The 19,668-nt window shown below is 43.0% G+C and overlaps 1 protein-coding gene across 1 annotated transcript in view; it reads right to left on the minus strand.

Annotated features, from left to right (window-relative positions):
- ADCK5 (aarF domain containing kinase 5) overlaps window positions 1-19,668 on the minus strand; it is a 186,032-nt gene that overhangs the window by 54,679 nt on the left and 111,685 nt on the right. Inside the window, exon 9 of the mRNA XM_030220653.1 lies at window positions 3,208-3,291. Coding sequence (XP_030076513.1) covers window positions 3,208-3,291 — 84 coding nt within the window. The remainder of the gene's footprint in view (window positions 1-3,207; window positions 3,292-19,668) is intronic.

Genomic DNA, 19,668 nt, shown 5'->3' on the forward strand with positions numbered 1-19,668 from the left:
CCTTGGATCCTCCAACCCATTGGATTCTAGAAAGTTAATTATCTTTTCCTTCAGCAGCGACTCCATTATTTTTCCCTCCACTGATGTGAGGCTTACCGGCCTGTAATTTCCCACTTTTTCCCTGTCCTCATTTTTGTGAAGAGGGACCACATCCGCTCATCTCCAATCCCTTGGAACCTCTCCCATCTCTAAAGAACATCCTTTAGAGGTCCCGCCATGATTTCTCTGAGCTCTCTCAGTAGCCTGGGATGTATCCCATCCGGCCCCATGGCTTTGCCCACTTTCAGATTTTCAAGCTGTTTAGAAATGTTTTCTTCCATGAACAGCGCAACATCCACTCCATTCCCAGATATACATGCTAGGTTCAGATCTACATGCTGAACCTAGTGGACCTACCTCCCAGAAACGCCACAAGAACATCCCGCAAATTTCTCAATTTGAACTTCCCCAGCTGTAAAGGACTAAAATACAAGCTGTTGCATGCCACTACCTTCTCCTACACGAGCACGCAGATATGGAATGCTCTACCCACAGACCTGAAATCAATTGTCGAAACAAATAACTTTCGCAAATCTCTGAAGACATACTTCTTCAACAAGGCCTACAACGAGAACCAACAGCTTCACTGATCCACGTTCCCAACCCAACCAGTTATGAAAATCCACTTCTTCTATCACCCGCTTAATCACTTCCTCCTTCTTCCCTACTAATCTCTGCACACTACTAACTGTATCTGATATTCTGGAATGACAATGTCATAACAAAACTATGTAAGCCACATTGAGCCTGCAAATAGGTGGGATAATGTGGGATACAAATGCAATAAATAAATAAATATACCTTTGGCCACCAACCTCGATCCTTCTCCAGGATTTTCTTCAGTGAACACTGAAGAGAACTATTTGTTTAGCACATTTGCTTTATCCACATTATTTTCCACATAGCTATTCTCAGTATCTTTCAGTCTTGCAATTCCATTCCTAATTTTTCTCCTTTTCCCAATATATCTAAAAAAAATGCATCACTTCTCTTTACATCTTTAGCCATTTTTTGTTCGTCCGCACTTTTGCTAGCCGTTATTTCCCTTTTTGCTTCTTTGAGCTTAATCTGGTAATTTTTTCCGCGATCTTCTCGTTGCATTCTTCTGTATTTCTTGAACGAAGCCTCTTTTGCCCTCTTCCATTCTTTGAAGAATGCTCTTTTGGCTCTAATAGCCTCTTTCACTTCACCTTTTAACCATACTGGCTGTTGTTTGCTCTTCTTTCCATCTTTGTAAATATGTGAAATGCATCTGGTCTGGGCTTCCAAGAAGGTATTTTTAAACATCTATGCCTGATTCTATACCTGATTTAAAGTCCTAAACTTTGCAGTTAATCCTTTTGGCTTCATTTTCCCTTTAGATTGTAAGCTCCTTGAGCAGGGACTGTCCTTCTATGTTAAATTGTAACCCTAGTAGCGCTTTAGAAATGTCAAGTAGTAGTAGTAGTATTTTAACCATTTTCCTCATTTATTATTGTCGTCCTTTCAAAAATTAAAATGCTGCTATAGTAGATTTCCTTTATGACTTCACTCCAGATATTAGCTCAAATTTGATCATGTTATGATCACCGTTTCCCACTGGAACCAACACTGTTACCTCTTGTACTATGCATGGTATTCCACTAATGACTAGATCCAAAATAGCTTTCCCCTCTTGTCAGTTCCTGGACCAGTTGCTTCAAGAAGCAGTCATTTATTATATATAGGAATTTTACCTCCCTATTGCTCCCTGATGTAACATTTATCCAGTCAATATTGGGGTAATTGAAATCCCCCATTATTATACTGTTTCCCAAGTTGCCAGCTTTTCTAATTTCTGTAAACATTTCTTCATCTGTCTGTTTTGTCCTGGCGGACGGTAGTACAGCCTTACCAGAATACTCCTTCCTTTCACAAATGGAATTTCTATCCATTAGGACTCCACACTGCTATCTGTTTCATGTAGAATGTTTACTTTGACTCACACTTTAACATATAGCACAAACTCCCTCCAATTTGATCCACTCTATTATTGTGATATAATTTGTACCCTATTAAAACAGTGTCCCATTGATTGTCCTCCCACCACCAGGTCTTTGAGATGCCAATTATATATCTACCTCTTCACTTTGGGCTATATACTCCAACTCTTTCATTTTTTAGGCTTCTAGCATTTTGTATACATAAACTTCAAATTGTTTGGGTTTTTTTTTTTTTACTTGCATCTACAAGCTGCTTAGAAATTGATGGGGATAATATGCATCCTTTACTCTGCTCTCTACTAAGGATGCAGAGTCTTTCTCCACAAATCAAAAAGGGATGAGACAGATATTATCACAGAGAAGACCTGGATCAAACACTCTTCTCTTCCACTCCCCTGCTTAATAAGTTATGCTGAGCCTCAGTCCCAGGAGATTTGTCCTTTCCCGCCATCATATCCTGTCTGAGGCACGCTGACCCTGAAAATCTAGAGATCTCTCCCCTTCTATAGACTCAAAGACTTCCTAAGCCTAACCCCTGGAGATGTCTCCTCTACTGCATGACCACTTCCCCCTTACTCAGATATATTATGCCTAAAACCCTGGAGATCTTTTCTATACTGCATGACCCTTCCCTGGGAGACACACTGAGCCTGAGTCCCAGAAGATCTCGCCTCTACTGCATGGCCACTCCCCCACTCCTCAGACATGCTATACCAGAAACCATGGAGATCTCTCCACTACTACATGACCCTTCTCTGGGATACTCACTGAGCCTCAGTCCCAGGAGATCTCTCCTCTATTGCATAACCATGATCTCTCCACTACTACATGACCCTTCTCTGGGATACTCACTGAGCCTCAGTTCCAGGAGATCTCTCCTCTACTGCATAACCATGATCTCTCTCTACTACATGACCCTTCTCTGGGATACACACTGAGCCTGAGTCCCAGGAGATCTCTTCTCTACTGCATAACCACTCCCTCCCCCCTTCTCAGACATGCTATGCCTGAAACCCCGGGAGACACATCGAGCCTGAGCCCCAGGAGATCTCTCCTATATTGTACAACTCTCCCCTTTGAGACATAATGAGCCTCAGTCCCAGAAGATCTCATCATTCTTATCCTGCTCTACCACTTACACCATTGCTTCAGTAGAGGTTGACCAGGTCTCCATTTATTTTGGGTGCATTCAGAAGATGACACTTACATCTTTGAGACTGAGCCCCTGAGCCAAGATTCCCTCCACATCGGTAATCTTGCATCCATTGCAATAGTCAGCAGTCAGCACTCTCTGGAAATGAAACAGAAAACTTTACTAATAGCAAAGATACCATTCTCCTTTCTCCAGGTGTAACATGCAAAGATAGAGCCTTGGCAACTATGAATACAAGAGGTGCCATGCTGGATCCGACCATGGTCCACTGGAGACTACATTCTGTCTCTAACAATGGCCAATTAGGATCTTCTCAAGTATCCAGCAGTTCCAAACTACAAATCCTTTCCTTTTTCTGATACTTAAATCTACCTAATAATTATTGATAGGCTTGTCTTCCAGAATCTTGTCTACACCTTTTAAATCTTTGTTATAATATTGGCCTTGACCATATTTTTAGGCATTGAATTCCACAGCTTAACTAAAAATACGCCTTCTTAAATTTGTTTCAAATTTGCTACCAGTTAACTTGGAGTGCTCCTCATCTCGTGATTTTGAAAGGTACATCATCTCTCCTCAGTCTACGTTTCTAGCTGAAGAGCCCTAGTCTGTTTAAAGTTTGGGTTTTTTTCCCTATAAGAGAACCATCCCATTCCCTTGGTTGCCCTATGCATCTTTTTGAAGTCTGCTTTATCATTTTCAGATGTGGCAACCAGAACTGCATATAATACTCAAAGTACACTGCACACAGTGTTAGTTATAACCCTAAAAGGCATCACTTTGAAAGATTAGATGAGGGATGGGGAAAATAAGAAACTAGATAAAGGGTTGCACACAGGAATATGTGTGCGCCAGGGGAGACTGGATGGGCCACTTGGTCTTCTTTATCTGCCATCATTTATTATGCTAATCTGGAAAGTGCAGTTGCTTCTTGGATAAATACTGAAGTATTATGACTGTCTCTGTTTTACTCTCCATTCCTTTCATTATCACTTCTCACACTCTGTTTGCATTTTGGACTGCTGCTGGACACAGAGCAGAGGATTTCATTTTATTTCTCAAGTGACACCAAGATCCTTCTTTTCCTGAGTAGTGACACCCAATATGGAACCCAGAATTGGTTAAGTATCGTTAAATAATATAGCAATTTCAAAGGGATGTGGTCTGGGTGGAACCATTTCACAAAGGGGGTACAGATGTATGGGGAAAATGTCCAGTTCACCTTTAATGCTAGCTCAAGGGCACATACAAAAGTGCTCGTTTTGGCCAGGGTTTGGTACACAGGAGCCATTCTCCTTAATTCCATGTAGTTTTTGTGCACCTCTGAAATGAATCAACATTGCGGCCTCACTACGTCATTGGTGGCACTTATACATGAAGGTTTATAATATGAGGCAGCTACATATGGAAGCATCAGTATTTACTCTTGGAAGTTGTGGAATCACCAATTCTATGTCTAAGCATTGACATCTCCAGATCAATACCATTTATTTTTCATCGTGAATATTTATAAAATGGCTGTTCCTCTGCGTACATGGCAACAAAAAATTTGCACTCCTGCAGGTATTCTAGAAAACACACTGTCATCAGATCCTTTCCTAAAGTACCACCAGATCTGAGCATGTCCCAACTTGGATGCATCAATCCCGATCTCTACTTCTACGTGAAATGAGACTTTACATCAACTAGATTACCTTTATTCACTCGCTTATTCCAATATTTACAGAATTCTCATAGATTTGTAAGGCAAGACTTTCCTTTCCTAAATCCATATTGGTTCCTCCCCATTAAATGAAGTCTATCCACAAGACTTAACAATGGCTTCCACCATGTTACCTAACATTCATATCAGGTACGCTGGTTTTACTTGCATTGCTAAAGCTCTAAAACATCTTATGACAGAATGCTTGATGCCCATCATTAATGCCTCTCTCTAAAAAAGATTGTTTAATTTAACCTGGCATTTTAAACTATTTAGCCAGGAAACTTCTGGTTCAAGGTGGTTTACAACAACAAAATAATAAATACAATCATACAAATTTACAACAGAATCATCTCCTAAAATACAAAACTAATTAAATACAGCACGATTGATAGCAATAGTAACAAATGCTAAAGAATATTGCTGGTGATGTCATGTCCCCTATCTCAACACAAGCGGCATCCTCGGGCCGCGCAGGGTCCCGTCAACACGCACACTTGACTGGCACAGCCCTGAGCCATGTGTGTGTAGTTCTTCTCTGGCTGCAGGCTCCTTGATTGCTTTGCTTCCATGCACCTGGCTCTGCTCTCTCTCTTCTCTCTCTGCCTGGCTTACAGGCTCCTTGATTGCTTTGCTGCCACCCACCTGGGTCTGCTCTTCCTCTGTCTGGCTTCCCTTGCTTCTCTCCTATTGGTCTTCCAGTTCCTCCTTCCCCTGCTCTTGTCCTATGGCTGTGCCCCTTCTCCCTGCTGATGTCAGATGCCAGCACTTTATCAGCTGAGCTCTGCCTAGACTCCTTGCTTCGGCTTCTATTTTGGTAGGTGTTACTTGTTCAGTAGTGTGCTTCTCCTCTACTTTGTTCTTAATTACTGACTCTGCCTGTACCTGGATTACTCTCGTGTCTGTTGCCTGCCTACTGACTCTGCCTGTACCTGGATTACTCTCTTGACCTGCTACCTGCCTACTAACTCTGCCTGTACCTTGATCACTCTCTTGCCTGCTGCCTGTCTGGTCATCACATTCATCACCCCGCTTCCTGCTCCATCTCGTAAGCCCTGCAGGCCGCCCACACCTAGGGGCTCAACCTCTGGGGAATGGCAGTCAATGCAGGTGAAACCCGAGGTTGTTCGGCCACCAAGCAGAACCTGGTCCGAGTACAGGGCTCGGCAACGCTCTACTTGGTACAAGAACTCACAGGTCTGACAGGTGACTGCATAACCGCTGGCTCCTCCCCAACACCGCCCCCTGTACTGCTCCTGACCTGCCCATTCTTTAAATGGACTGTCAGAGCTGATATTGAGCGGCACTGCCCGGTTAAGTGTTGCTAAATATCAGCAATCTGGCGGTCAGGAATGATTTAAGTGGGCCAGAGCCTCTCCTGCCTGCTCAAATCACTTTGAATATTGGCCCAAAGTATTTAAGCAGTTTACAAGAAAATGTCACAAGGCGGTGGCCATAGAAAGAAAGATTCTACGCAGTCTCGAGTGAGGAATAACCAGCAGGAGGTATTAATCCCCTGTTCAAGGGCTAGATGCACTAAACTTAACGAGCCATTAACGAGCAGGTAGTAAACCCTGGCATGCACTAAAGACTTTTTTCCCCAATGATGGTAGCAGCTAACGAAAACGGAATGCAGATGAGCAAATTGTGTAGAAACTCTATTGTAATGAGATGCACTAACCTTTTCCGATTGCCTTAACGCTGGAAAATCTAACGAGAGGTCTGTACCTCTCGTTGAGGCTGCGCGGGATTGAAAAACTGCTACAAAAGTAAAAAAAACAAAAAATTGGGGAAAAATGTCAAGTGCTCGTCAGTGCAATAATAAAAACGTCTATTTTGGCCGTCATTCCCCCACTGCAATAATAAAAACGTCTTTTTTGGCAGTGCTTCACTCAGCTGAGAGACCTGGAAGTCTCTGAACCAATCATAGCGCGGTTAGCTTGGCTACATGCGTTGTAATTGGCTCAGGGACTTCCAGGTCTCTCAGCTGAGTGAAGCACTGCCCAAAAAGATGTTTTTATTATTAAGGCAGCCAAAATGGGCACCCATCTAAAAAAACGCCCATTTTGGCCCCCTTAATAATAAAAACGTCTTTTTCGGCAGTGCTTCACTCAGCTGAGAGACCTGGAAGTCCCTGAGCCAATCACAACGTGTTTAGCCGAGCTAAACGCGCTGTGATTGGCTTAGAGACTTCCAGGTCTCTCAGCTGAGTGAAGCCCTGCCAAAAAAGACGTTTTTATTATTGCAAGGGGGGGGGAAGGCGGCCAAAATGGGTACCCATCCAAAAAAAAACGTCCATTTTGGCCGCCTTCCCCCCTTGCAATAATAAAAACATCTTTTTTGGCAGTGCTTCACTCAGCTGAGAGACCTGGAAGTCTCTGAGCCAATCACAGCGCGTTTAGCTCGGCTACACGCGTTGTGATTGGCTCAGGGACTTCCAGGTCTCAGCTGAGTGAAGCACTGCCGAAAAAGACGTTTTTATTATTGCTGGGGGGAATGACAGCCAAAATGGACAGTTGTTTTGATTGGGGGCCGGCAGGGAGGCCGGGGCTGCAGGAAGCTGTCATTTCAATGCAGGGGGAAGCGGCGGCGATCTCAGATGTCCTTGGCATGCGCAGAGCAGCCAGCATAACGCTTGGCTGCTCTGCACATGCTCGACCGGCCGACTGTTTAACGACGGAATAGAGAAAGCAAGTGAGCTCATTTGCATTCCTATTCCTTGATGCATGCCCGTTCCTTACCGATTCGCTAAGGGAATCAGTAAGGAAAGGGCTTTAACAAGTTTTTAGTGCAATTTGCCCTTAAAATGGTTCACAGGAAGTCAAAATAATGGTCTAAGGTTTGTGCCAAAAGTTGTATGAGAACAGTCTTGAAGAACTGAATATGTATACCCCAGAGGAAAGAAGGGATATAGATTTTTAAAAATGTGAAAGGTAATATATAAACGAATCTTTTCCAGAAACGGGAAAGCAGTGAAACTAGGGGACATGAACAAGTTACAGAGTGGTAGACTTATAACATCAGAAAATTCTGTGGGTGGTGGATGCCTGGAATACCCTCCATGGGATAAAAACAGAGGACCTCTAAATAGAAAGAGGTTGGAATCAAAACAAAACTTAAATGACCTCATGGCTGTTGATGTGTTATAATGGGCAGCAGTGGTGCTTAGACAACAAGTCCAGCAGTAGGGAAATAAGGTCACTGTCATGAAGACTTCTACGGCTTGTGTCCCGAAAACGGCAGAGATGTCAATATTAAGAAGGCATATTTTATACCATATTCTTATCATATGCTATGAGTGCGGGTGCTGTATATCTCAATGGGGGAGGGAAAGACTTCTTTAAAGTTGAATTTACTGAACCAAAATTTAGTTTGTAATATTGTTGGATTGCTGGTTTAATCTTGTACAGATAGTGAATGTGTTTCTGCTGCAACCGTAATAATAAACAAAACAAAATATGAACCCACCCTACAATAATGTGAGAATAATATAGGACTGAACCAACTAAATATAAATATATAATGTGTAGGGTTTCAGTGACAGCTTGAACAGCCCTTGAGCAGTTAATATGAAGTGTCCCCTCTTTTGTCATAGGGCCATACGTAAATGCCCTTGTTCAAATCATATATCCAAACATTATGTACTGTTCAGTGAAGAATAAACATACATAAAATCTCAAACACAGTCCACATGTTATCCCACATCAGAGAAGCCAAAGTTCACAATAAATTCAAAGAAGGCGACCCTCCCCTGTTTTTTTAGGGATTTTGTTACTATTCTTTGGGCAGCCACAATAGTGACATCACTCTTTCGACTACTGGCATGCTGTTGTGGAATTGTGTTCCAAGACTGTCTTTTATATAACAGCCTATATGCGGTAGGCTTGGTAGAGAACTGTCGTCTGCACTGATCTGTGATACCAGTCTTTAATCATGAAGAAGTTTAACCTGCTCAGAGTGGCAGATCAGCTCTGGCCGACTTGTTGGGCAGACTGGATGGACCATGCAGGTCTTTATCTGCGTCATTTACTATGTTATTATGTAAACCAGGGAATCCTATGGCATTTCATGGTCCTAAAAGTCTTAATTGGAACAGTAAAACAAGCAGTTCAGAGAAAATCAGCAACACAACACAAAACAAACAGAACCAAAAAGGAAGTGCAGTTGACCACAGACGGAACAAAGAGACTGAGCCTTGGATCGGAGGAAGCAAAGTTTATTAAAGGACCTGCTATGGCCCATGTTTCGGCAATATGCAATCGTCAGGGGACATATGGTGGTCTCAAAGATGGATAAAGCTTTCCGTTTAATTCAGCAACAAATCAAAATAGCACAATCGGTTCATCTCATGCTGCCATCACAATAGTGTTGACAGGGACAAATTTGATTCAAAATTACTGTGTGTGTGGGAAGCAACGAAGTCTTTGTAACATGTACATGTTTATGTCTATAAAGAATTTTATATACCGCCACTACTACAATAAGATCGTAGCGGTTCACAATAAAAGCAATAGTAAAATGGAAAGGAACTCCATAGCATGATAACAGGGCAACTAATACAAAAGCAAACATGCACACTAACAAACATGCAAATTCAACAGTCCAACTGAGGAGGCATCCGACAACCAATTCTCAATATTGACAAATAGGAGGCAAAAAAACAAATGCAAGAGTAAAAAAGTGAGTCTTCAGAAGAACTTTAAGGCAACCTATCAATAAACAATGGAAAACATTGATTTTTGTTTCTAAAAGGTCTTTCACTGATTTGAAGTAACAAACATTTCTGGGAAGAGACTGACTTTCAGGCATAAATCGGGAGATGGCCGGCGATCTCTCAAAAGCGGCAAAAATCGATATAATCGAAAGCGGCTATTTTGACACCGTCGCCACGCCAGCGAAAGTTCAAGGGGGCGTGTCAGCGGCGTAGCGAAGGCGGGACATGGGCGGGCATGGGCGTGGCTACCAGATGGCCAGCTTTCGCGGATAATGGGAAAAAAAAAGCGGCGTTAAGCAGTATTTCGCCGAGTTTACTTGGTCCTTTTATTTTCACGACCAAGCCTCAAAAAGGTGCCCCAACTCACCAGATGACCACCGGAGGGAATGAGGGATGACCTCTCCGTACTCCCCCAGTGGTCACCAACCCCCTCCCACACTCAAAAAATAAAAATAAAAACCTTTTTTTTACCAGCCTCTATGCCAGCCTCAAATGTCATACCCAGCTCCCTGACAGCAGTATGCAGGTCCCTGGAGCAGTTTTTAATGGGTGCAGTGCACTTCAGGAAGACAGACCCAAGTCCATCCCCCCCCCCCCCTACCTGTTACACTTGTGATGCTAAGTGTTGAGCCCTCCAAACCCCCCCCAAAACCCACTGTACCCACATGTAGGTGCCCCCTTCACTCATAAGGGCTATGGTAATGGTGTAGAGTTGTGGGGAGTGGGTTTGGGGGGGATTTGGGGGGCTCAGCACCCAAGGTAAGGGATTGTGGGGGGTTTTAAGCATTTTTAGAAGTGCCTCCTAGGGTGCCCAGCTGGTGTCCTGGCATGTCAGGGTGACCAGTGCACTACAAATGCTGGCTCCTCCCATGACCAAATGCCTTGGATTTCGCCGGGTTTGAGATGGCTGGCATTTTTTTCCATTATCACTGAAAAACAAAAACGGCGATCTGAAACCCGGCGAACTCTGGCATTTGGCTGGGCTAAACCGTATTATCGAAAAAAAAAAAAGATGGCCGGCTATCTTTTTCGATAATATGGTTCTGGCCAGCTGTTGTGCCGCCGCCAAAATAGATCGCCAGCGATCTATTTCGCTGGCGACGTTCGATTATGCCTCTCTTTGTAACAACAAAACTAAGGTGAGCAAGTTCAACTGACATAAGGCTTGAGGTCTAAGGCAACCTGGAAGATTTATGTAGAGAACACAGTCTCAGACCCAAAATGGATGCGCAGCAATTTTCATTTTGCCGCACGCACATTTTCAGCAAAAATTTTAAAAAGGCATTTTTTACAGGTGCGCTGAAAAATGATTCTGCATGCGCCCAAAACATGCGTCTACACTACCACAGGCCATTTTCAGCGCGCCTTTGTAAAAGGGCCCCATAATGCCTAATAGAGATCATGTTACCCAAAATCCTTCTGTTATTACTAAACTAGTAAAAAAAGCCCCGTTTCTGATGCAAATGAAACGGGGGCTAGCAATGTTTTCTTCTGTGTGCATGTGGGAGTGTGTGTGTCCCTGCCCTCTGGCCTCTCTCCCCTCCTCCCTCTGAGTCCTTCACTGTTACAGAGCCAGCGATTTGATTTCGTGCTCTGCTGTTTTCCTTCACTGACTGTGTTACAGAGAGGGCGGGGCAGACATTCATAGGGAAACCGGATATCTCGCCCCCTTCACACTTCCGGCTGGAGGCTTCATAGAACGTTGGTGTTGCCTTTTATATAGAGAGATGTATACTTTCTCATGTATTTCCACTATTCATGATGTATTGTAAGCCACATTGAGCCTGCAAAGAGGTGGAAAAATGTGGGATACAAATGCAACAAATAAATAAAAAAAAAATAAAAAAAATAAATGTAATTATAAAGATAGACACAGACCATCCTCACAAATCAGTCATTTAAACTTCTGAAAATAAAGATCTTTTACAATTTGTTTTCAATCTGCTGGTCACTAGTTTTAAGAAGTGTACTCTTGTTTTTTGTGCTATTTGTAGGGTTAAATAACTGATCCCCAACACAGAAGAATTTCTCTGCTTTGGCTACTTTGGATCGTCAACTGATTGTCACATCCTCCATACATAATTTTATAAACTTCCATCATGTCTCCTGTTATCTTTTCTCCACGCCGAAAAGCCCTCACCTGCTTAGCCTTTCTTTATAAGGGAGGTGTTTTATCCTGCTAAAACTTTTGTTGCCCTTCCCTAAACCTGTTTTGCTATGTAGTTCTTGAGATGGAGTGACCAGAACTGCAAAAACATTGGAAGTGCAGGCTATAAATTTTCATTAATAATAACACTCAACAAGTGGAAGCATCAGGGACCTATACAGAGGCATAATAATGTTCTCAGATTTGTTCTTCATCCCATTTTAAATAATCCCTGACATTTTATTTACTTTTTCAGCAGCCATGGAACACTGGGCTGAAATAGATCAACGCATTGTCCACAATGACTCCAAAATCTTTTTCTTTTTTTTTTTTTTTGGGGGGGGGGGGGGGGGGGGGTTCCTAACTCAGTCAGAAACCAGCATTTTGTACTTGTAATTGAGATGATTTTTCCTAATGGGCCCCAATTTTCATCATTATTACATGACATTTATATCCCACACATACCTCCAGAGTTTAGTGTGGCTTACAAATAAGATAGCTGGGCGAAACCAAGAACATTATAAAAGAAATATAACAAGTAAAATAAAAAAAACATTATAAAACCCGGTCCCAAGTTAATTACCCAGATATTTTCTAAGCAGAAAAGTCTTCTATTAATAAAGGAAGGGCGTCTGATGTCACAGATTGTGCAGAGCAAACTCCCACGCCCAGTACCGAAGGAAAGAAAAAAGAGCAGATGACACACACAAACACAGGCCAAAGAACTGCTCCAGACCATTCACGCTGTTCAGTCAAGATGACACAGACACAGGGAAGCCTCTTAGATGGTAGCTAGGTTTCCCCTGGCTGCTCTGTTAATAAAGGAAGAACGTCTAATGTCACAGACTGGGTGGAGCAAGCTCCCACACCCAGTAATGACAGAAAGAAAGAAGAACATATGACAATCACAAACAACCAAAGAACTTGTCCAGAGCTCTTAGATGAACATAACATATAAGAGTAGATATACTGGGTCAAACCAATGGTCCATGAAGCCCAGTATCCTGTTTCCAACAGTGGCCAAGCCAGGTCTCAATACCTGGCAGAAACCCAAATCGTGGCAATACTCTATGCTACCAATCCCAAGGGAAGCAGTTGCTTCCTGATGTCTGTCTCAATAGCAAACTATGAACTTTTCCTCCAGGAATCTGTCCAAACCTTTTTTAAACCCAGACACACTAACCGCTGTTACTACATCCTTGATCAAAGAGTTCCAGAGATTAACTATTCATTGATTGAAAAAATATTTCCTCCTGGTTTAAAAGAATTTCCATGTAACTTCCTTGAGTGTCCACTAGTCTTTGTACTTTTGAAACAAGTTAAAAATCAATTTACTTCTCCTACATCACTCAAGATTTTGTAGACCTTAATCATATCTCCCCTCATCCGTCTCTTTTCAAGCTGAACAGCCCTAACCTCTTTAGCCTTTCCGCATATGAGAAGAGTTCCATCCCCTTTATCATTTTAGTCGCTTTGAACCTTTTCTAATTGCTCTATATCTTTTTTGAGATACAGCAACCAGAACTAAATGAAGAACTCAAGGTGAGGATGCACCTTGAAGCGATACAGAGGCATATACAGAGTATATTTGGTCTTATTCACCATCCCTTTCCTAATAATGCCTAGCATTCTGTTTGTTTGTTTTTTGGCCACTGCTGCAACACATTGAGCAGAAGATTTCAGTGTATTATCTACAAAGACACCTAGATCTTTTTCCTGGTTGCTGACCCCTAAGGTGGACCCTAGCATCAGGTAACTATGATTCAGATTATTCTTTCCAATGTGCTTCACCTTGCATTTGTTCACATAAAATTTCATCTGTCATTTGGATGCCCAGTTTTCCAATTTCCTAAGATCTTCCTGCAATATTTCCCAGTCCGTACGTGTTTTAACAACCTTGAATAGTTTTGTGTCATCTGCAAATTTTCATCTACAAATTTAATCACTTCACTCGTCGTTCCTATTTCCATATCATTTATAAATATGTTAAATAGCACCGGTCCCAGTACTGATCCCTGCGGCACACCACTGTTCATCCTCCTCTACTGAGAAAAATGACTATTTAACCCCACCTTCAGTTTTCTCTCCAATAACCAATTCCTAATCCACACCAGAATATTGCCTCCTATCCCATGACTCTAATTTTCTCAGGAGTCTCTCATGAGGAACTTTATCAAAAGCTTTCTGAAAATCTAGATACACTACATCAACTGGCTCACTTTTATCCACGCTTATTCATACCTTCAAAGAAATAAAACAAATTGGTGAGGCAAGATTCCTCTTGGCTGAACCCATGCTGACTCTGTCCCATTAAACCAGGCTTGTCTATATGTTCTGTAATTTTATTCTTTATAATAGTTTCCACTATTTTGCCTGGCTCTTGACGTCAGGCTTACCAGTCTGTAATTTCCCAGATCACTCCTGGAACCCTTTTTAAAAATCAGCGTCATAGTGGCCACCCTCCAATCTTCAGGTACTACGGATGATTTTAACGACAGGTTACTTATTACTAACAGCAGATCAGCAATTTCATGCTAAAGTTCTTTGAGTACCCTTTAATTGGTCGATTTGGCTCCGTACATCTTCCAGATTCACTGAGATTTCTTTCAGTTCCTCCACATCACCATCCATGAAAACCATTTCTAGTACAGGCAGATCTATTATATCTTCTTCCATAAAGACGGAAGGAAAGAATTCATTCAATTTTTCGGCTATGGCCTTATCGCCCCTGAGTGCCCCTTTTGCTCCTTCGTGATCTAACAGTCCCATGGATTCCTTTGCAGGCTTTCTGCTTCTGATGTACCTGAAAAAGTTGTTACTGTTGAGTTTTAGCCTCTGCAGCAATTTTCTCTTTATATTCTCTTTTAGCCTTCTTTATTAATGTTTTGCATCTGACTTGCCAGTGCTTATGTTGCTTCTTATTTACTTCATTTGGGTCCTTTTTCCATTCTTGGAAGGACATTCTTATGGCTGTAATAATCTCTTTCATGTCACCTTTTAACCATTCTGGCTGTTGTTTTCTTTCCAACTTTGCAAATATGTGGAATGCATCTGGCTAGGCTTCCAAGATGGTATTTTTGAATAATATCCATGCCTGATTTAGTGTCCTAACCTTTGCAACCATTCCTTTTAGCTTCTTTTTAATCATTTTCCTCATTTTATTATAGTTGCCTTTTCAAAAATTAAATGCAGCTACCATAGGTTTCCTTTGTGGGTTCATTCCAGATAGTAGCTCAAACTTGATCATGTTATGATCACTGCTTCCCAGGGGAACGACCCAACACCGCCACCTCTCGTACTATGTCCTGCACACCACATCCAAAATTGCTCCTCCTCTTGTCGGTTCCTGGACCAGTTGCTCCAAGAAGCAGTCATTTATTACATCTAGAAATTTTATCTCCCTGGCACTCCCTGATATAACATTTAGCCAGTCAATATTGGGATAATTGAAACCCATTATTATAGTTTTGCCCAATTTGCCAGCTTTCCAAATTTCTGTAAACATTTCTTCATCTGTCTGTTCATTCTGTCCCGATGGACGGTAGTACAGCTCTACAAGAATACTCCTTCCCTTCATAAATGGAATTTCTATCCATGATGATTCTACACTGCTATCTGTTTCAAGTGGAATGTTTATTCTAATTTGACTCAATTCCCTCTTTAACATACAGCACAAACCCCCCTCCAATTCGATCCTTTCTATCATTGCAATACAATTTGTACTCTGTTAACACAGTGTCCCATTGATTGTCCTCTTTCCACCAAGTCTCTGAGATGCCTATTATATCTACTTCATCATTTAGTACTATATACTCTAATTCTCCCATCTTATTATTTAGGCTTCCAGCATTTGTATACAGGCACTTCAAATTGTGTTTTTTTCCTTGAATCTACAAGCTGCTTAAAAGTTGATGGGGATAAAATGCATTCTTTATCCTGCTCTCTCATTAAGCACACCAGCTTACTTTCAGCATTGTTGAAACCTCTCTACTAGGATTCTTCAAGAATACTCCACACTGAACCATGAGCTCCTGGGCAACTGTCGGCTCCCCCTTCCCCAAGTTGCTCTATCTCCTTTCTAAAAGTTAGCACCAGCATCCTGGTTAAGGTGGAACCCATCTTTTCGGAACAGTCTCCCCCTTTCCCAGAATGTTGCCCATTTCCTAACAAATCTAAATCCCTCATCCCTGCACCATTGTCTCAACCAGGCTTTGAGACTTCGAAGTTCTGCCTTTTGGGTCCTGCGTGTAGAACGGGGAGCATTTCTGAAAATGCTACCCGGAAGGATCTGGACTTCAGCTTTATACCCAAGAGCATAAATTTGGCTTCCAGAACCTTCCTCCCATATTTTCTTATGTCAATGGTACCCATATGTACTAAGACAGCCGGCTTCTCCCCAGTAGTAAGATCCTTTCTAGGTGACATGTGAGGTCTGCCACCTTCACACCAGGTAGGCAAGTGACCAAGCGATCCTCACGTCCACCAGCCACCCAGCTATCTACATGCCTAATGATTGAATCACCAACTACAACAGCTGTCCTAACCCTTTCCGCAAGGGCAGAAGTTCCTGGAGACATATCCTCGGTGTGTGAGGATAGTGCATCCCCTGGTAGGCAGGTCCTGGCTACAGTAGTACTTCCTACTTCACCAGGGTTCTGCTCTCCTTCTAGGAGACCTCCCTCCTCCAAGGCAGCAAAGGGGCTGCCAGACTGGAGGTGGGACATCTCTACAATGTCCCTGTAGGTCTCCTCTATGTACCTCTCCATCTCCCTCAGCTCCACCAAGTCTGCTACTCTAGCCTGCAACGGGCACACACATATAACCTCTCACTAACTGGGAGATAATCATATATGTGACACTCAATGCAAAAGACTGGATTGCAAACCTCTCGCTGATGGACTGCTGCCTCCATCTTAGTATTTTTGAGTTTTTCAATAATTTAAAACTTGCTAAGGTACTAAGGATATTAGTCTAATATAGCTTATGTGGTATACTGTGTGATTTATTTAGTGTTTTCTTCCTTGAAAGTAATGAAATGTAATTAAAACTCTGTAAGAGGACTCTCTCTCTTGCTATCCTAATTAGAATAATTAGAAGAGAGTTGTGCTAGGGGTGGGGGTGGGGTTGAAGACTAAACTAGGCCCTGCTGTGCCTTCTAGAGGCTATCTGTTAATGTTCTAGGTTATGGTCAGAAAGTTCAAGTTTTAAAACTATATGGAAAAGGGTTTTATACTGTGGAAACTAAGCTATGATGCAAAACTAAAGTTAAATCTCTAAACTGGGGTTTCCTGTGACTATCAGCTCTGTATTCCTTATTTGAACTGGCTAAGCTGTGCTGCAAAACAAAAGTTAAAACTTTATATTGGGGATTCCTGCGACAGTTCTGCTCTACACTGATGCTATGGTAAACTCTAAAATAGTCCCTTAACTGCTACTGTACTAGGAGACTTTACTACTACTACTATTTAACATTAAATGCTAAACAAAGAAAACCATAAATTCCTTAAACCGCCTTTGCTAAATAAGTAGAGTAACTTAAAAATAAACTGAGATAACTTATTTAACTCAAAATCTACCTTTCTCAAGTTTAAAAGCAATTTCCCAGAAAATAACTTGCCAATGAAGTTTTGTCCTGCTCTGGAAGACCTCACTTCTGGAGAAAGAAGTGAAAATGTGGCTTCTTATGTGCTTGTGTTGTTCAGATGACACACACTGCAAATAGTGTGATAATAGGGCCCTTTTCAACTGCCCCTTTAATCAGTTCCTGTGACTTGATTGACAGATAACTGAAAACTATCACAAGTATTTTTCAGTTCCTAATAGGAAGACTCTCTGTAAAAGATTCTCTGTAAAGATACCTTTCTTTTAACAAATAATTTTAAAATAGAGACACACAAGAATGACTATCTTGTTTCCTGGTAGCTAGGTTTCCCCTAGTCACTCTGTTAATAATGGAAGAGTCTGCTGTCCTTCCAACTAAAGCCCCATCTCCCTCCAAGATACTTGAACGCGCCGTTCACAGCCGCTGCCTTGATTTTCTCTCTTCTCATGCCATCCTCGATCCACTTCAATCCGGTTTTCGCCCTCTTCACTCGACAGAAACGGCACTCACTAAAGTCTGTAATGACCTGTTCCTTGCCAAATCCAAAGGTCACTACTCCATCCTCATCCTCCTTGACCTATCCGCCGCTTTTGACACTGTCAATCATAATTTACTTCTTGCTGCACTATCCTCATTTGGGTTCCAGGGCTCTGTCCTCTCCTGGTTCTCCTCTTATCTCTCCCACCGTACCTTCAGAGTACATTCCCATGGATCTCCCTCCACCCCCATCCCACTCTCTGTTGGAGTTCCTCAGGGATCTGTCCTTGGACCCCTTCTTTTTTCAATCTACACCTCTTCACTGGGCTCACTGATCTCATCTCATGGTTTCCAATACCATCTTTATGCTGACGACACCCAGCTTTACCTCTCCACACCAGACATCACTGTGGAAACCCAGGCCAAAGTATCAGCCTGCTTATCCGACATTGCTGCCTGGATGTCCAACTGCCACCTGAAACTGAACATGGTCAAGACCGAGCTCATTGTCTTTCCACCCAAACCCACTTCTCCTCTCCCTCCACTCTCTATTTCAGTCGACAACACCCTCATCCTCCCCGTCTCATCTGCCCGCAACCTCGGAGTCATCGTCGACTCCTCCCTCTCCTTCTCTGCCCATATCCAGCAGACAGCCAAGACCTGTCGCTTCTTTCTCTATAACATCAGCAAAATTCGCCCCTTCCTCTCCGAGCACACCACCCAAACTTTCATCCACTCTCTCATCACCTCTCGCCTTGACTACTGCAACCTACTCCTCACTGGCCTCCCAATTAACCATCTATCCCCCCTTCAATCCATTCAGAACTCTGCTGCCCATCTTATCTTCCGCCTAGACCGATATGCTCATATCACCCCTCTCCTCAAGTCACTTCACTGGCTTCCGATCAGGTACTGCATACAGTTCAAGCTTCTCCTACTAACCTACAAATGCACTCAATCTGCAGCCCCTCATTACCTCTCTACCCTCATCTCCCTTTACGCTCCTACCCGTAACCTCCGCTCACAGGACAAATCCCTCCTCTCAGTACCCTTCTCCACCACCGCCAACTCCAGGCTCTGCCCTTTCTACCTCGCTTCACCCTATGCTTGGAATACACTCCCTGAGCCCATACGCCAAGCCTCCTCCCTGCCCATCTTCAAATCCTTGCTCAAAGCCCACCTCTTCAATGTTGCTTTCGGCACCTAATGTTACGTCTCTCACCTGTTCGAAGCTCCTCCTGGCTAAGTCATTCCTCAGCTTCGTTCAAAAGGGACAAGGTTCAGTCTTAGGAGGGTCGGTTTCAGTTTCCTATGTCTGGCAGCCGTCATCCGGGTTGGATCAAGGACAGCAGCCATCTTGGCTAGCTCAGGAGGGGGCAGCCATCTTGGAGTAACAAGGTCAGGAAGGAAGCCCATATTTGAACGAAGGCACCTCTGCTGATGGGGGCAGCCATCTTGAATCAGCTGCACATACTTGAGCCTAATTCCTCCACTACTTAAAGCCCTGCCTTCAGTCCTTCGTTGCTTCGGCCTCATTTGTTCTGAGGAGTTGCTGTCGGAGTGCTGTTCACCGACTTTCTTCTGTTCCTGATTTCCTGTGTACCGGACCTTGGCTAGTCTTCTCGGATTACGCTTGTTTGCTGCCTGCCTTGACCCTGGACTGAATTGACTATTCTTTGCCTGTTGGAGTTCTGGTTCTGGACTGTGTCTGTTTCTTGCTATTCTGGTCAGTGGCCGTGCAACCCCGCCGGTTCCAGAAGTCCTGGTGGCTACCTGCAGCTGGGAGCTCAACTCCCGGTGAACGGTGGTCGCTTCCCAGGTGAAGCTAGGGGTTGTCTGGCTGCCTGACCGAGTGCGGTGTCACGCCATCTCTG

The sequence above is a fragment of the Microcaecilia unicolor genome, chromosome 1 (assembly GCF_901765095.1).
Source record: "Microcaecilia unicolor chromosome 1, aMicUni1.1, whole genome shotgun sequence".
Lineage (NCBI taxonomy): Eukaryota > Metazoa > Chordata > Amphibia > Gymnophiona > Siphonopidae > Microcaecilia > Microcaecilia unicolor.